At 36.2% G+C, this 19,728-nt stretch overlaps 1 protein-coding gene across 2 annotated transcripts in view; it reads left to right on the top strand.

The window, feature by feature from the left end:
* The window catches only part of COL4A1 (collagen type IV alpha 1 chain), a 127,622-nt gene that overhangs the window by 45,915 nt on the left and 61,979 nt on the right, over window positions 1–19,728 (top strand). For both annotated transcript variants that reach the window (XM_085318133.1, XM_085318132.1), the window contains exon 2: window positions 10,196–10,246. In XM_085318133.1, the coding sequence (XP_085174259.1) occupies window positions 10,196–10,246 (51 nt within the window). The remainder of the gene's footprint in view (window positions 1–10,195; window positions 10,247–19,728) is intronic.

The following is a 19,728-nucleotide window of genomic DNA, read 5'->3' as shown; positions in this document are numbered from 1 at the left end:
TAAATACAGTATTCTGGACTTGCTGGGGGCTAAAATAGTATCTGGCAGTCTGTGGAAATAGACCTACCTGGATATGTGCTGATTGAGGTTTTACATTTTAATGATAACGTCTGATATTTAGTTAGTATTCACAAGCCAGTTAAATGCTTCGAGCTGTTCAGAATAGACTGATATTCTGATGTTTTTCAGTGTGATATTCTAACGCGATATTCTGAAAATTTCAGTAAAAAAGCTAATACCTTGGCTGTTGCTAGAGCTTCCTGGAAATAATTTTACTTTGTGAAAACTATTGCTTTAAATGTTATTTTTGTCCAAATATGGAGCTACAAGAATAACTTTATATTTCCTGTGAACTTACTGGAAGCCCCCTGGATCTGCAKTGCTTTGTAATATTTATGTTCACATCAACAACAGGAAAGTCATGTTCACATAACAGCTTTCAGGGGACTCCCATGACCCTGCTTCCAGGACAGATCCTTGGGGAATTTGGAAAGGAATGTGGAAAATGAGGTCCCTGGAATGAAGCATTCCAGCTCCAACAATCTGGAATTTTTTGACTACGATATTACTTCTCTTTTTAATTGCATTTTTTATTAAAACTTCTTTCTGAAATTAATTTACATAATAGAATGTTTTCTGAAATAATTAGTATTAAGCATTTAAAAAATGAGGTGATATTCCTTTGAGTGGCCAAAATACTATGGAGCTCTCTGGTAAGAATCTGTATTCTGTCTGTGATTTTTGTATCAACATCCTGTAGCATTCTGATAACTTTAAAAAGCAAAAAACAAACAACAAAACAAAAGTATAAACAACAACAACAAAAAATCCAATATCCCTCCACCCCAGGAAAAAACCCTGCAAAAGCAATAAACAGCCCTGTCCTTACCCCAAGCACTATAAAAAAGTTGTTTCCAATTATATTTCAGTTATATTTTACAGAACTTTTCTATAGAATATCAGATGGTTTTCTGAAAAATTTACAAAGGCTTTATAGAAAAAGCTGAATCTATAACTATTTCTAATTTCATCATGCATGYATAATAACACCTCGAACAATAATTTGCTGTCCTTTTCAAATATTAACTATATGTTGGTTTGGGAGAGGCTTGGATAAAGTTTCTCTCATACAAATAGGGATATTAAATTGGTGCATGTAATTCAAGTCCCATGGTTTTCCACTGTGTAGGTTTGTTACAGGAGATTGTCCATCCCTAGAAGATGTGTTATGAGCACATCTCTTCATTAACAGAGAGATGAGTGAAGACTATTTCCTTTTCCTTCTGTTGTACTTGTATATGTCAACTTAGATCCAAATGAGGTCTTTCAGAAGAAAGGGTATTTTAATTCTTCTTACCCAAACAAACTGTGAGGAGCCTATTGAGATTATCAGACTGCACTCAATTCAGTTGCTTAAATGAAGAAATCCAGTGCCCTTTGAAACATTTACATAGGCTTGACAGACAGGACACAGGACCTAGGGAAGAGCTCTTCCCATCTGGCCTAARAGCGGAGGCAGATGGAATAACATAGGGTAGCTTGAATTGTACTTAAGCCAACCAAATTGATTCTTAATGTCTGTCACCAAAATGATGTGTTTTCTTTTGTGCTCTGTCAACAATGGATCCATAAAAAAATGGAAACGACATAACCAAAGACTTTAAATAGCTTCTACATGACAGAAACATCCAGTTATTGCTGACTAGAATAACTTAATTTAGTGACCTAGAGGTTGAAAGCTGTAAAAACCATAAGCCATCTCTTGGTTCAAAGAATTCTCTAAACACTCATAACTGTAGTCTACCCATAATTTGCTGGGAAAAATAAAATGGGCATGAAAGTAAGTTGCCAATTCTTTTTTATGGTGGAAAAAAAAAAAAGACTGGGAGAGGAGAAGAGCCAGAACTGGCTAGCATTAAGAAAAAAACATAAATATTCCCTTATGTCTATTATTGTTTTGTCTACTATTATTTGTCTATCTGTCCATTGACCTCTGAATTTGATAGATTYACAAATGAAGTGAGAACTGTGCACYGTTTGTGTTCTCAACTGTAACTCTTGAAAACGAAGGCATGGAAACATGTTCCTCTTCCYGAACCATACTGAGGACTGAAGCGTGATTGCACCAGTCYAGAACAACTGGCTTTCTATCAGCTCCCGTAAGGGGCAGCCTTCCCACTCTTTTGGCATCCCTTAGCACAGATGCCATGAAGCAGTGGGTGCCTTCATCCTAGCGGAGGTTACGGGAGTGACTGAGAGTGAGGTGGATCGAATTGTTTGTGATTTGACCTGACRTTTGTCACGGCCAAGAAATATGAAGCCCTATAAAAGCCCTCCTGTGCACAGTGCTTCTCTGCAGGATTTGTGTGGATGGTTGTGTCAAGGTYTCCATTGATGAGATATATCCAGAGTAAGAAGTTACAGGGATACTATTCCAATAATCAACTAAAACTAGTTGTCTTAAAGAATAATAGTTTTTGTAGTTCACTGGAAGCTAGTCTAAAAGTATAACCTTTTAAAACAATTAGCTAGTACATTTTAATCAGAAGTGGATGACTTTGTYAGCAGGTTACTCATTTGACGGAAAATGGCATCAGAATTGCTGAAATAAAAATTGTAAAACCTATTCAATAAACAAAATATTAAGAGATAAACTCTTTGGAATAATAAAATTAGTCAGAAAAGAACCTAGAATTTCAAGACATTTTTTCAGAAATGTTTAATTTGTACAGTTTGAGCTTTTTGATTTTTCTCCATTTCTTATGAGCAAAAGAAATAAAAAGCTGGATTCACAAAGGAATTTTTCCTTGAAAGCTATTTCCTGAAATTTTGAAGAGACTCATGTTCCATATATTGAGGGGTTTTGAATCCACTCTTCAGCTGCTACATGAGAGTCCTTTGACTAGCCTGTTCTTGGATGATCTGCTTTCATGCTTCTAGCTCCACAAAAACTGAACTGTTGTGGAGGCAGGATGAAAGCAAGTGAAAATGCCTTCTTACTCTAGTGCTTTGGACTCTTATTGAGGAAGGAAGATGCTCAGGTTTCCATCTGTGATCTAATAAGATTTCAGTGTGCCATATGAAATGTAATTATTTCAACAGGAAAAAGTAGCTCTGTCTTGCCTTTGAAATGSTCCATAGCACAGCAGGTTTCCTGTTCTTCTGAGAGCAATGAACTCAAATCCTCTGAGGCAGAAAATAGTATATGGTAGAAAAACTTAAAGTCTTTGTCYGACACTTAATGCAAAACTGTGTTTTGAAGGAGAGTGACTTTTTTAAAGTGTGGCAAGRAAGAATGATGTATTTATACTGAGCAATCGTTTTGCTCTGCCAACATTTTTACAAATGCATTTTAAAACCCAAGCGTAGGCAGGACAAATTTTCTTCCACAAAGTTCATGTCAACCAATATATCATAACACAACTCACTCTTCCAAAAATAATGTTTCAAAATGTATTTGTCACACCCTTGTAGCTAATACATATGTTAACACTAATTCATACCTTGTTAGTGTTATYTAAACAGAACTAGAAGTTCTGTCATTTGGGTCTTCTTAAATAAATGAGTTCTTGTTTCCTTCAATCMCAACTTTTTTCCTTTTGTATAAATACAGTATGGTGAGATATGGAAACAATGAAGCTTTCTATCCTGGTATGTTTATTCAAGGAAAAAAAAATGGTAGCCTCCTTTTCCCAAAATCTAAAATAAATCTAAATAATCTTACAGAGGCAAATATCTAAATTTTACTAAGCAATTAAGACAGTCTTTCTTTTCTTCCTCTTCTTTCTAGTTATTTTTTAGGGTTTTTTTGACCTTTTCAGTGGACTGCAAAACATGAGCAGTTCAACTTACTCTGTACAATACAGAGTACAAATTATAACTGTACAAATACAGTTATATCTAAAKGGTAAAGACAAGAATAGTAATACAGCCAGGGAGCTATTTTGACATTCTGAGGAGAGAAGAAAATATGTTAGGAATTCAACAGATAAGCATCCTGCAATTGGCATCACCTCCCTATWTCCGTATTTGGTGGGATGGGAAACTGAAGACATGTATTGATTCAACTCTTTTGTCAGCTACGTATGACTTGTACCTTTGTGCAAGTAGGCAGGACTGCAGTCTCTGCTGTGTAAAAATAAGTCTCCCTTGGCCTTCCTCATTGTGGTTAGGCTAGCATAGGGGTGGAAAGAGGGCAATTATGTGGAAATAGAGATCCATACTTAARGCTTTCGTGGTCAAACTCATATTCTACTAGCATAGTCAAAATTGGTGCGACTTTGAACTAAAGCAATGTGRGGAAGGGAGGAAATCTCCACTGCTATCATCAGAAAACATGATCAGTTCAAGCATAATGTCTAAACATAAAATGCTATTTTATAATTAATAAAGTATGAGATGAAATCATTACAATTATTGTTACTTGCTGAAGGATTTCAGCCGTTAATTAGAAACAGTGAAGAATCAAAGGAATTTAGTATTTGTCCTGTTCTCATAAGTTACTTATTTACAGGGCTTTCAGGCCTTGTGTTTTGGGTAGGAGAACTGATTATGTTGCCTGTGAATGAATTTTCAACAGGAACAGAGTTAAGTGAATAGTTTGTGTTTTATTAAATTTCTACCTCATATATGTGCTTAAAACTTTGAGTTAGATTAAGACCTATGCAATTAGTGTAAGCTAATAGGCAGTTTTAGTTCAGCTGTACATAYTTACTGAAAAAAAATGCTACGTCTGGCAAGACTTCCAAACATGCTAAAAATTTAAGTCTATAATGAGGCAAAAAGCATGCTTCATTTGATGCTGAGCTTTTTTGTGAAAATTTACCATAGTCCTATTGTCTCATCCATACCACTTTGGATTACTTGAAAAAACAGACYGGTAATGTAACATTTCTCTATTTCTGTTTCTTGTTTTCTGGTAGCGTTATTTTTAAAACAAYAAAATGAATTTGAATAGTGTGCACATAGTGTGCACATTTAGTCAGTGCAATTACATATTCCTTTTCCTGCTTCATCTGTGTTTACTGTTCATGCGTCATGTTTTGTCTCAGGTTCCGGGCAGGATCCGCTGCACTGAAGTTTTATAGGCTTCTTTCATAAAAGGGCACTGCAACTCAGCAAGCAGACTTTGAGCTTACGTTGTGGGAAAGAGAACTACATGTTGGCTTTGAAAACTCCCTTCTGTAAGAGAGATGAGCGTCCAAGAACCGACTCTGCCTTCGTATTTTCTTTGGTGATATCTGTAGTCTCCAGAAATGGTGCATGTCCAAATATGGCAGTTGTCTCCCTCGCAGACTGTTAATCTGGCTGTTTGTATTGTTTCTGTACGCGTTCCAAGCAGAGTCCTCAAAATGCCAGGGAAGTAGCTGGACATGGAAAAAACAGAGCAAAATGCAGAAATCTGTAGCTAAGACCTCACAGATGTGTTAGAAAATGAATTGCAGAGCAGAGTTTCTTCCATCTGCTGCAGGAACTTTTAGAAACTTCTCAGCTGTGTCACTTGCAGAGCTTAGTACTCCTGAGGTTTTGTACCAAATTCATCAAAGACAGAGGTCTGGTTTGGGAGAGCTCTTCGTTAGCAGTACTTTTTCAGAACTTTRTGTTACTATAACAGTAAATGAATCGCTCTTTTAGACAAATATTTTATCTGCATGTAGCTCTTTCATATGTGCAATGTTAAAGGGACATGATCTTTTTATAGTTTTATACTGATTTGCAAGCATGATTCACTGAACTTATTATCAGTTGCAGACAGTCTGGGAGAATGAAACAGAACGGAAATGCTTGTCAAAAAAATGGAACAATTTATAGTGCTAAAATGAGCTTCTGCTTCTGGGCTAACTGGTATTTTGTGGGAGGAGTGAGATAAAATGAATGCTATCAAATAGTATATAACAGGCTGGTCTGAAGTGTGAGGAAGCTATGAGTATTTGAAAAATGCTAAGTCTATCATGCAAAATGTGTGAGGTATCATAGTGCATCTGGAAAAATCTTTGGATTAGTCTATAATTGGCTCCTACACAAGGCATAAAGAGCCTTCCTTTTCATTCCCCACACCTAAATTGAACTTCCTGCACAGCACCATTCCTTTTTAGTTTTGCAGTTGAAGGACATCAGTGATTGTTCCTAACTCCGTGCAGTTCCTGAAGAACATGTCATTTCAAAGAGGATGGGTAGGAGATAGGATGAAACCGTTTCTCTTGATTTCTCTCATTACCTATGTGGTGGGAAATCATGAACTGGATTCTTGTTACCGTGAGACCGGCTTAAAATTGTAACACTTYAGAAGTAAGCAATAATTGTCACACTTTCTGCTCATTTATCTTGCAAAGATTATCTTTGTGCCTTTGTGATAAATTTTCCACTTACGACTTGATTGTGCAAGGTTCAGAAATCATTCCTAAATGGATATCAGAAATGCAGATCTCCTTTATTACTAATAGATACTCAGCTAAATTTCTAATACTTTCTGAGGAACAAAGACCTATTATTATTCTGTATCCTATTCTGCCTAGATACCCTTCTGTTTGACCCTATCACTTTTTGCTCCATTTTTCCCCTAATTCTCATACATAATGCATACTCCCCTTGTGCCCATTTCACCTTCTCCTGCTTAGTCCTCCAAAATGTGATTCAGCTCAAATCAAAGCAAACTTCAAAAACAGATGAGATGAATTCCCCCAATAAATGTCTGTTTCTTGYGATTGAATAAAGGGAGACTGCAGTAACTGGTATAGATGTTTATATCTACACTTGGTCAGGTGAATGCGAACTGTGGTTCTTATCCTACTGTAACCATCTCTGTTTCCCACCTCATTACATGTTCCTTTGACCTCCTAAACAGACCCTTGACCTGAAAGCTTTTTTTAGTCTGGCCCTCCCATCCTCCCAGAGTACTAAGAAGAAAAAAAATCTTATTTCCTCCTAGCATGTGCAGGATGTTATTAGTTGTATCATCACATCCCTCAGAGTCAAAAATACGCTTTAGTAGCTCCCAGTAATGGAAGGCAGTAATAGCTGTCAATCTTCCTTCCACTTGCAGAGCTTACAGTCAGTAATAGCAGGAGATGCTGCTACTGTAAAACAGCGTGATTTTGTAGAACAGGTGACCTRTGCTGGTATAGCAGGCTGCAGTACTTGGTCAATAGGACCGTATRCAGCTGTGTTCTCTCAGACGTGCTCAGGAGGAGCTGTGCTCCCTGAAGCTCAATACAACTTACCTTCCGTGTATTTGATTAGAATAATCTGATATTTAAGAAACAGGAAAAAATGAGTATAATGGCATCATTTTTAGGAGCACAAAAGGAGACCTGAAGGCACAAGTCCATTCTTCTGACCATTCTAAATTTAAGAACAAAACCCAATTAAAAATCAACGACAACATGTCTGTCTTTTAAAAAAAATATGCATGTTAAATAACAGGCCGAAGGAAATATACAGGGATAAACTTGAAAACAGATGTTTATAATGATTCACTGACGTATTTTAATTACATTCCCAGATGCAATTAAAACAGATTTTTTCTGAATTTAAGGGATGTGTTGATAAAACTGATAACATTCTACATGATGCTGGAGGAGGAAGCATGATCTGTAAGCATGCGTCTTCCAGCTGTGATCTCATCAGGTCTGAAAAACTAAGGAAGGGCACACTAGGTCAATTCTTGAAATGGGCGGTCCAACGTTTTTCTAGGTAAAACCACGTACTGCAAGAAATAACACTGACAGTTCAGTGGGTGGCGCTTTTCCCTCTTTGATCATACTGAATTGGAGTTGTAGCATGTGCTGATATTGTATTGGTGTTTAATTTTCTTTCTATAGGCTTTACACTCCTTCAGTTCAGTGTTGCTTTTCATTTTTATTTGCATTCACAATATATCATTATGGTATACTACTGCAATAATGTAAGAGAAATAATTTTGCTTTATATGAATATGGAGAAAGTTTGACTTTATGCAACAAATCAATGGCTCTACATACAAAAGAGTAAGTTCTCAACAAGAGGAAAAGAATTTGAGAGCCTTTTATAATTTTATTTTCAGCAACCCAAGATCTCTTTGATGCTTTATTTTAAAAGAAAATCTATTTATTTATTTTTAATCTCAGGATGGATTAGATGCATTTGTTTTTATTTCCTGGAAGTACCGAGGTCTCTGTTGACCRTGGAATCCATAGGTGTTARGGGCTGGGCTCTCGACATCCTTGCTGAGAACTCACTTTGGGGTAATGCATTCCCTGACTGCTTCTGGGGCTACTTCTGGATAGCTACTTCATGAAGCTGTTGAAAGATATCAGTTGCTGCGGTGGATATTCAGTGATAYGATATTTTTTTGCTTGTTTTCCCTCTGTTACTATTGGGTCTAACAACTGTCAAAGTGATAAAGACTGCTGAGTTACTCCCAAGTTGCTTCATGACTATGAGGAGGAAGAGGGAGGAGTAGGCTAGATGCACCTGAGTGCGCTGAAATGCTTTGATAACGCAAAGCAACTGTAAACCTTTACCTAGTGAGTCCATCAACTAATCAGACTCACCCTTTCTCTCAGATGCTGTCACCTTTCTTGTTTTGCAAAAAATTAGTTGTTCTTTGTGATTGTCATAGAAATTGTTTGGTTACTGTTGACTCAATACAATCAAACAACCCTCCAAATCTCTCAAGTCTCCACCACATGGCTTATGTGAACAGAGACATGAAAGCTTTTAGTGGCACTTATTCCTGTTAAGCTCCCTTTGTCAGACAGCTAAGCAAGATCTCCCSTTCCTCCCTTCCAGGGGAAATGATGCATGAAATGAGTATTTCATGTGAGRGAATCGGCTGTTAGGACTAGCTAGGTCAACTTCACAGTGCACCATCCTTCCCTCCTGAAATAAAAACACCCTCTCCCAAGCCCTCCTGTCTCTTTGTCCTCCAGAATTTCATATCAAATAATCTGAATAGGCTTGAGAGTCTCTCAAAATTTCTACTGAAGTATTGACATTTTCTGGAGGTGTAAGTTGGCTGTATGTTGACTCTAGTTTATCTCATGTAGAAGCCCTGTGAGGTAGATCTTGCTAAGAAAAGCCTATCTCAGAATAAGAATCTGTATGCTAGAAAATAGTTCATATTATTTATATTTTACTCATGTTTTCAATGCATTCTGTGCAAGGAATATGCTTTTACTGAATGGAAGCAGTCTCATCATAATGATAATTACAGTTAGCCATTACAAAAGACAAGAAAGAGACAAAAAAAAAAGGTTATTTGAAATGTATCAAGTGTGGGAAATAGCACCAGAAGGACCATAGCAGTTGCCTCTATTTCTAATATTTTAAATCTGGAACAGTTTGCAATATTGAAGGCTGTGGTTTGACTTGATTTCATATACTATGTTCAGATGTCCTTGTCATATATACAGCTTACTGTGGTAATGATATGAATATTTTACTTTCCTTCTAAAACTGTCATCCTGCTTTCTGAAAATTGTTAATAACTGATTTAAAAAAATTAGTAAATCAATATTAAGAGATCTCTGGTAAATGTCTAAAAGGTATGGACAAAATTATGTGACTTGAAGAATGTGTGGTTTGGTTCTTTATAAAGTCTGATATTTTTCTCCATAACTGTAGAAYAYAAATCATGAACTGCAGTTTCACCATCCCTATCTCCCCAAAGCAATGGAACATATATATACAGATTAAGTATTTGTGCAGAATGCAAGCCATTTCTTTACATACTGGTGTTAGAATTTTAAAAGTAATCTCTTTATTAGTCTTTAAATGTATAAATGCAGAATCCTTAGAGGAAAGTCCACCTATTGTGTTAAATTGAAACATTCGTGTTGCTAGATGCAGAGTGTGTGTATGTGTATATATATATATGTATGTATGTATGTATGTATGTATGTAGTATAAAAATGAGCTATTTTAAAATGATGGCCCAAAACATAATGATTTAAAAATAACATAGCAATTTTTTTCTGGTTTAAAAACTACATTTTTTTTAATTTTACAATGGCATTTTTTGTTATACTGTGAGAGTAGAAGTGTACATTTATACAAAGATAATAAAACATTGCATTGGACTTTAGTGAACTGTTTAACATTCTCCATGTTTACGCCTTTGTAATCTGTGTGGTTCTAATGACGTCTCTAGTTCTTTTTGGTATGATCTGGCACCCAGTTCAAAAAAATTAATCCTTAGTTTCTCTTTTATTTTCAGGGTTGTTCTGGTTGTGGAAAATGTGACTGCAGTGGAGTGAAAGGGCAAAAAGTGAGTATTTGATGATGCTCTCTCTGCCTAATTTTCTCACTTACTTAAGTGACGTAATGTCTTGGCTTTCCCTGAGGYGGCTGTCCTACCCTGTGCCCTCCTGCTTATCCAGCTCTTGCTGGGGCTCCCTTGCAGCTTTACTTYGTCCATCTCCAAGCTGGGGTCCCAGCCCAGGACCCTTGCTTGGCTCCTCCAGCACTTCACCCTTACTAGTCCCCTATGGCAGCCAGGTAGCATTGTCCTGCTCTGCTCCTCGTGGAGAAGCAGCCCCAACCTGTCTCCCACATGAGGTTTTCTCTGCCTCACCAGCCTTATCGTTTCTTACATCACCTTACGTCCAGCGTTTGTGGTGAGAAGCGCAGATCCTGACATGATGTCCTGCGTAATTGAAACCTGCTGCTGAGAGAGTACACCTCTGCAAGTGATGGGAATATGTTAGTTCAGAAATGCTCTCCGCAGTACAGGTTGCTCTCCTGGAAGGCTGTGGTGCATCATAAGTAACCTACCCTGACCAAAGTTAACCTCAGGAGGCAATGCCTTGCATTAGGAAAAAGTTAATAGTAAACTTAAACATTTTAGGGTTCCCATTCAGGCACCTAAAATATTTCTGTGTACAAAACAGAAAAGATATATTAAGGGCTTCTTTTGAAGCATTAATAGTGAAGAAAACTTTTATCTTTCTTAAACATTCCACGAATTCCCCTTGCAAATTACTTGCATTTGTAAATATTGTAGATGTTCAATCACTCCCCTTATCTCTTTCAGTTCTGTTGTAGAGATTTTAATCTACACTGTGTTCAGTTGTGCATGCACATGTACTATATCTCTACCAATATAAATGAGAGTAAAACCAAAGGCTTTATCATCCTGTGATTGCAGTGGGAACATTTTTCAAGGTAAGCTGTTTAGGTCACCCAGGGAAGTAGTCAGAGGAGTTTTTAGTGTTTTGATAAATATACAACTTGTATTCTATGTTATGTCTCATATGTGATAGCTACATATTTACAGATGAGGGTTTAAAAATGTTTATTGGTAGCTTTTCTTTGGTGTTTTCTAGAAAGAGAAATGTAAATGGTTTAATTAGAGACCTAAGCAAAGACCATTTTATTTGTAACAGAACATAGATGAATTTGTGAGAAAGATTAAAATACCAAGTTTCGAAACATCTTTTAAAGTAGAGTTGCCTTTTTCAATCACCAGATAATAGCTGTTTAATAAAAGTCAGCCATCCATTTTAGAATCCAACAAAGCAAGGATTTGTGAAAGTCTTGGAAATTAGACCTTTCTCCTTGATATATGGATCTTATTTTTCAGTTGCARGTACAAGTAAATTATTGTACCTTAAGACAGATATTAAGTTGTAACTCTGTTGTTCAAAGCTATTAGTTTTCAATTGATAGAGTATGACAGCGTTTTGTAACTAGATCATTTTAAAATGATGCAATTTTGAGAAAGAGAGGGTGTCAACATTTTGGCTTCATTTACTTCAGACTGTGATCCTGACTCTCTCTGCTAGAGGTAGAAGACAGATTCTCTTGCTGGCATATTTAATTTGCATCATTTGGGATCTAAAGAAATTCTATTTATAAAAAATACATGCTTACCTATTATTATAGTAGCTAAAACCACTTCAAATTAATGTAGGTTAATCAAAAATGTAGAAGAGAAAATATTATCGATCCTTGGCAATAGAATTCATAGTAAATTCCAGACCTTGTATGCTTACCTGTTGGACAAGTGTGTTGTGCAGCACAGCTCACAAACTTCTCGGTTCTTAAATATGTATGGAGTRAAATATTTACACGCTCTCAGACTATGCAGGGAACTTGATTTAACTACTGACATCTCAACAAGTGAATAAATAGCTATGCCTAGAAAAATCACATCTAATAAAAGAATCTGGAAGTATTTTGAAATATATTTAAAAAWAATTTAATTCAAATCAATATATACCAAAGTCTGACAGTTGTGATAACAATCTGAGGCTTTCAAATGTGTACCTAGGTATTTGAATAGAAAACTTTTGTTTTAATTACTTTTTGGTTTTGAAACATTCCCATCCCTGTTTTAGTCCACTGTAACTTTTAGCCACAATAAACGCTTTACATTTAACACTTACCTAGTATAAGGACTGCCTGCTACCCAGTCCCATGCCTGAATAGATGAGAAGCTGGTCAGGGTAAAGAAGGGAAGCATCTTTCCTGTTTGGCTGTATATTTTTAGAAATGGTCACTCCAAACATTTGGTTTTGGATTTGAACACATCTGTTCAACAAGGTTCCCACTAACATATTATCTGTGGTGATTCCTGTTATTTCAGAGATCTACATGAATGTTGTTTAACTAGAGACCTCTGTTCTGCATATATGTGTAGCCATGAGCAACGCCAGAAGACTGGTGATACCCAAGGAGGCTCTGAGAACATCTGTTCTCCATGCCTCATGTAGCRTCATATGTGGGAGGTACATACCCATTCCACCTGGTGCTGTCCAGAGCCAACATGTTGCCTACACCAGAAGCCCTTTTGATCTGGCTTCCATGTTGTGCAGAAGCACTAAAGGGCTCTCCCAATCTACCCACACTCTTAAGCGATGTAACCACACTGCTTTACTTCTGTGGGAGTTTCTGCAGCTGCAGAGGTGGGTGCTCARTTTGCCCTTTAATGCCTTAATTATTAGCATCTGGAGATACATTTCTTACCGTAGTGTGGGAAGAAGTTCCAGACCTTATGGTTTACATATTTTTAATTAATGTTTTTTTGCCAAATAATCATATTGATGATCTCACAGAAAAGTGCTGAAAATAATATTTGAGATAAAAACTGTGGAATACCTACAAAATATTTCCCAATAAAATTTCAGACCTGGAAGAGTGAATTATACTGCCATATTTTCATCTCTCATTTGAGAATCTTTTAATCAATATGACCATTTACATGGCCATATTTAGAATACATTCAATCTGTTCTCTCAGCAGACTGTTTCCATGAAAATTGCATCTCTATGCCAAACTCCTTTAAGATGACTCATACTTTATCAAGGGCACATAATTGACAAAGTCTAAAGGTTTTTGGTCCAGATTTCAGAAAACGAGTGTAATTGCAACAGATGGCTTTTAGCCTATAAAGCCTTTCTTATTACACTGAACATCAGGCTGTTATTTTAAGCTATATAATGTCAAGTATCATGTATTTGCAGAACAGAAGGGGCAGAAATATTAGAATAATTTAATATTGTTAAAATAATACAACAATAAACAATACCATACTGTTTTCCATTAGATTAGCCTATAACATCTTCATTTGTTTTCTTTTACTCTTTTTTATTTGGCTTTCTACATAATAACTTACTGTTCTTTCTAACCTTGCTAAAGAGTGAGATCTGTTTAAACTGATTAGGATTTTGAATGCTTGCCTACATTTTATTTGGTTATTCAGAAGCAGACAGAAGCTATGTTTTCTTTTTTATGCCTACCTAGATTTTGAGAACCGTTTCAAGCAGCTGTGGAGATAAGAACTGCTAGGCATTAATGTGAATGCAAAAAGCATGTTAAGCATTTAATTACTATTTAGAACAAAGGCTGTATAGAGCTGAGTAAAATTCWTCCTTTACTGGCTTTTTTTCCCAAGAATGTTCAGTTTCTCATTCATGAGCATTTGCAGTCATTTTACACTGTATCAGAAACATGTATAATGGGAAGTAAAACTGGAACTTTGCTGTAACTAATGTAGAAAGATTAACTTTCTRTGCTTATCAGTTAGAATTCATTAAAATAAAAATTGTCATTTTTTCTTATCCTATGATGATTCCCTTCCCTCAGTGTTACACAAAAAAAGTTAAAGTTGCAAGAATCTCAATGTGTGATTTTGTTATTGTGCATGAACTATTGTACTTCCTTAAAAAAAAAAAAAAACACAAACCCATCTCTGCTGGAAAATTCTAAATAAAAAGTAAACAAGAATAGAATTAATTACTATATAACTTGCTTTTATTTTTTTCTTTTTGTTTTGGTGATGGAAGAAAACTTGAACAAACCATTTAATTGCAGCATATTTTGGTTTGCCTAATTCTGCGGACGTATCTGTATTGTTATACCTACACGAAAATTACTTCTTTATTCCCTTGATGAGCATATYGTCCCAGAGTGTATTGGCCATGGTGCAGAAATACCCAGACAGGCTTTGCTTGAGCTGTTTCAAATCTGGAAGCCAGATAGCGGTGTTCCTGCCTTAGGTGGACAGTCCCCAGGGAATCTCTGCAGTCCGCAGTCAACAGGAACAGTGACCAGTCATTTCCCTCCTGTGCTCTTGTTGTGCGTTTTTGTAAATCACGTTTGGTTTTGCTGTCTGCAGATAACTGTGCTTCTCCGTTTGCTCTGGGTAGTGAAGAATAGACTATGCCCAGTGGATTATGTTCCTGTCTATTTTTTGTTGTTGTTGTTGTTGTGTTTTGAAGGTTTATCAGATTGGAATGGCTTGTTAAGGCTTTTCCTGTCATTTTAGTTACCAAAAGATAGAGCAAAAGTACCTATGAGTTAAAACAATATAAAATTTGTTGTTGGAGAGAAACTCAAGCAGTTGACTAAAAGATTGATAGAAGTGTAGTTCTGAGTTACCTCATAATATTGCAGAAGACAAGAGATCCTTTAGGTTACTCAGTAATCACTGTATCTGTTCTTTTCATATTCAACATGTATTAACAGCATCAATTTTTTTATCATAGATAATGCTAATGAAGAATGTAAAAGTGATCATYTATTTCATGGAAATATGTACTGTTAGGATTTAATCTGTTTCTCCGTAGTTTTGTTTAGTGTCTCTAAAGTAGGTGCTGTAGGAATTTACCTGGTTCACAGCACCTGTTCATGTCTGAATTGCAAAACCATGAATTGAGGACACTAAGGAAAGCAGAGCTAAACTATACATCCCAGAGAGGGCCATACAGTTGGCAAGAGGGAGGACAGGCAATGTGGGAGGAAAGATTGTGTTTGCAGTCTGGAAAGGACTAGCTGACAACATGAGCATCTAACTATTCCTGATGGGGAAATCAAGATTGTGACTAAATAAGCAAAGATATTGATCAGCTGCAGATCTTATGTTCTTCAAGGAGGTTTGATTTGTATTTTGTATTAAGTATTTTTGAAAAGCAGACCATAGCAATAATTGTCACGTTTGTATCTATTCTGCAGTCACAGTAACGCATTTGTATTGACTTACCCATTCTTTGTGTCACTCAGAGAATATCTATATTTTACAAAAAGAGCACCCAGACAAAGCTGATATTTTTGAAAAGAACAAGAATAATATGGAGTGATATATGATAAGTATTGAAAACGTTCACAGTTTTCCAATTTGCAGGTCAAACTTTTAAGTGATATCTGGAGCCCTCAATTTTTTTTAGTCTGAAATAGTCATTGGAACCCATGTCTGCTTTGCACAAATGGACCAAATGTTTCCGGCAAAGCTTTCAATAGTAAGATATATTTATGCACTCAATATGGTATATATCTTTGATTAACACAAACTAGTGGTGAATTTATCTCTGTGGAAAGAGTGCTATAAAAGCAAATATCCCAGTAGTACTATGTAATGCAATATGCTTGCATTTGGATTTCAGGGCCTACTTTTAAAGGTTGTCACGTATTAGTATTTCTGTTGGCGTTATATAACCTTTTAAACAGCTGTTGCCAGATGGGTATCTTTGCTTGCAAAGATGTTGGTATAATAATCYGAGGCATTCCATCATGGAATAAACATGCCCTATAGCCTCACGAGTTTGATTTTTACATTTGTATAGCTACTGTTAGTATCTATCTTYGTTATGGTTTCTTAAAGGATTACAAGGCGATATTTTCATCTGAGTCATGTAGGCCTCCAGTGAAGTCAATAAAATTTCCTAAATGTGAGATCAAAGTAGGATCAGAAAAGGCCTATTAAATCTCAACTTCTTTAAAATTTGTATGCACTGGAAGAAGAGTGTCCACTGCCTGTAGAATACCCATGGGTAGTTTGGAATCATTCTAGGTTAAAAATGTTGCTGCTGCAACTAGAACCGTGCTTCCAGCGTGTGCTGACTATATAGCGATTCTTAAAATTTTTGTACGGGTGTGCAGTTTTTTTAGTATGTTGTCGCATGTGTGACAGCAACTGCAGTCTGCTCCTGCTTTCTGCATGTTCACCTCATTGCCCATTATACTAATACTCTGTCACGCTGACAAGGTTGAGTGGGTGTAGATTAAGGGTCTGGGATAGCAAATGTCTGGGGAACCACAATAGCTACATTTTGCAGTTTATCCCTCAGGCTTCTTTAAACCATTCTTCCATTCAATTTATATTGTGTTTGCTGGTGATCTCAGACCAAGCCAGCCATTATAACTGATGGTTCTGTGATATGTCAGTTCCCACACAAGGATTTAATCGTACTTCATGCATTTAATAATCTCTCCCTACATTTTCTCTGCAGCAACGTTCACAAGGAAGAATTTTAGTATATAGTAACYAATACTAGGAAACCATGCTATTGTGGTAATCTCTCTAAGTCTTTTATCATGTTCTARACACTCTAAGCAAAGAAAGGTTTGGGTGGGTTTTTTCTTTTTTTTCTTTTTAATCTAGTACTAGAGGTAGTAAATTGTTTGGCTCTGTTTGCTTAGCTACCTGCTATTTCAGATTTTAAATGTATGTCTTCAGTCAAGGGTCATAATTTGCATTAATCCTTCAGAATATGAGGCCATATAGTGTTGGCTCTCAGGCAGATTTAAGTTCTGTTAAAGTTTGGATTTTATTAAGGAAGGGTAAAAAGCCAAATTTCATATTAATTTGTCAAAAACATTTCCAGCAGAAGCAGTAGCAAAACCTCTAACCATAAATGCCTTGAAGGAGACAAAGAGTAAACATGGAGTAGCTACTAAAAAAAAATGGTAATCAAGTACTTTATCATTCATGCAAGTTCTAGCCAGCTGGAGAACCTCTTTAGTTTAACCAAGAAAGGAGCTTAATGTCACAAAAGTAGCAAGAACAGCTGAGAGAACACTTTCAAGGGATGCTAAAAAGGATTTGCATTTTCTTTCAATTAAGGATATCACCTAATAACAGTTATAGAACAATGAATAAATTGAATTACAAGAAAAGTAGCAAAGAAAGTGAGCCTGAATTATGAAAATAATAGCTTTCAGGAACAGGTAACATCCTACACATCATCTTTAACAGCAGAAGATAATGAAATTTAAGGTAAAGCCAAGGTAAACGCAACCTAGATTCCTATCCAGAAAATCATGTTTCAAGAATATTTCAAGAATAACTAAAATGGCAAGAACTACCCATAAWTTTTGTTGCTCTTAAAGAAAGCATGCAACAGCCTCCACTGAAGTTCAGCACAAACATTTTTAAATGTTTTGAAATGCCAACAAAAATAATTCTCACCAAGGCCTGTGTCAAAGATCAGTGTGCACAGTTAAAGTAAATACTGAGTTGAGTGTGTGACTGAACACAGACACTGGCATCAGACAGGATGTCGTCTCCCTCTTCTCTCATTTGACACTGTTACTGACTTTATTATGAGGAAGTGTTAACTAATGCAACAAAAGTATTAAATGGCTAGTTAGCAGTATAGGGAAAGGTTTTGGTTTTTTGATAACCCCTTGTTTTGTTAGAGCAGTTCAGTCAACTGGCAAGCAAACACTGAAGGACTGTGAAGAACTGCAAAACAAATGAGGTTTAAGTAGCAGTGAAGGAAGAGAGAGAYGGTGGGAGGGGGCATGTAAAATGCAGTCAGATTCTAAACTCAGGGGTTATGTGAAAAAATGAAGGAATACCAAAGACTTGCATAATATAGCAGAGWGCGCAGTACCTTTACTGAGATGTTGCCACTGAGAAATCTGTGATGTAAGAATGCAATTGCCAATCTTTAATTCAAATCTCTTTTCTGTCTGAAAGTGTGGGAATGAAAGTTGGAAAATCTTATTAAAGATGCAAAGACCCATTTATTGCTGTAAAATTCYGCCAGAGGGAATTCTTAAGGACATTCTAGATATTAAATGAAATGAGTTTATAACAATGTCAAGGCACTGGAGTTATGGGACATCTTACCTCAAAAAGAAGAAAAAGAAAAAATCAATACTTGCAAAGTAAAACTTGGAAAGGTATGAAAGTATAAGCCTCTGATAGCAAAACCTTTGTACCCTATCTGTCTTTGAGTACAAGCAGATTTCAAGAAGGGACAGAGAACAACAGCGTTGCCAGTGTGACTGTTAGTATATCTGTATCAAAGGGGAAGAGCTCTTGCATTTGAATCTAACACTCTCCAACCCAACTCCCATCAGGACAAATTCCCCTTTCCAGTGGCTGTGTCGCTTTCCTGTACACTCCTCTGGGTGGCAGTCATACATCACAGATCCTGACATGCTGTTTTGCACACTTTTCTGTCAAAAATAAAACCTTTAAGAGAGCTAAACAGTATACCAGCTTTTGCTTGAAATCCATTGACAAGTAACGATTGATTGATGATGCTGATATGCTCCACAGTGTCAAAATGAGGAAAGTTTTGTTTTCCATTACCATTAGTGATTATTGCATCTTTAATAATTTCATTTATTTATGTTGAATGATCTTGAAGATACTACATAAAATTAAATTGTATCATCTCTCTTCCAGTGCTTCTGCTTGAGTCTTGGACTCTACAATTTAAACTGAATAAACACTGATGTACATTTTTGAGACAGTGTTATCTGCCTTGTGGTATTCTCATGATTAAAAAGTCAGAAGCCAGAGTATTTATTCTAGCTGTTGTGAAAGGATATTTTACTTCTATACAACTTAAAAAATGTTTAAAACTTCTGAAATGCCATTTCGAACCTAACCAAAAAAAGCATCTAGAATAGCACTGTCTAGAATAGCAATGTCTGCCATGTACTCCTTAGGATGTGAGCTACTTTGTTATGAGAACTTACTGCAGTCTGTACTGTCTAGGACCAACTGCCCATGTTTTTACTATTTATGGAAAAGATTATTTTCTGTAAATATGTCCATGACAAACCTTTGGCAAGAGAATAAAACTTTGCATGTAACGTCACATTTTTTTCCAGGTCTAGGATCTGAACAAAAATAAATTAAAAATCCCCAAAAGTTCAAAACCTTTTTTTTTTTTCTGCTTTTCATCTTCAAATGTGAGCCTTTAAACAATGYCAAATGCAAACAAATGCAAAATAATTTTCACTAATGAAGAAGGAAGGGTGTGGTACATTTTTACCCCTTATTTTCTTAGACCTTCAACATTGTGAAGTCATTTAACACAATGTGCGATAAAACAAAGGAAGAGTTACTCACAGCTGATTAATTCAACAGATGATCGGAATGGGTAGGAAACATAGCACCCTTTTGAGTCAACCTGTCTCCAGGTGCTAGAATTTCCTTTTTCACACTGCAAATTCATTTGTCCTTCGAATTTCCTCTTCCCTAGAGGATCTTTGATTTTGTTCTATTCCCTA

Source organism: Rhea americana, unplaced genomic scaffold (assembly GCF_003343005.1).
Source record: "Rhea americana isolate MKP2758 unplaced genomic scaffold, rheAme1 scaffold_52, whole genome shotgun sequence".
Lineage (NCBI taxonomy): Eukaryota > Metazoa > Chordata > Aves > Rheiformes > Rheidae > Rhea > Rhea americana.
Note: the sequence above shows the minus strand (reverse complement) of the source record. Positions and strands in the feature narration are given on the sequence as shown.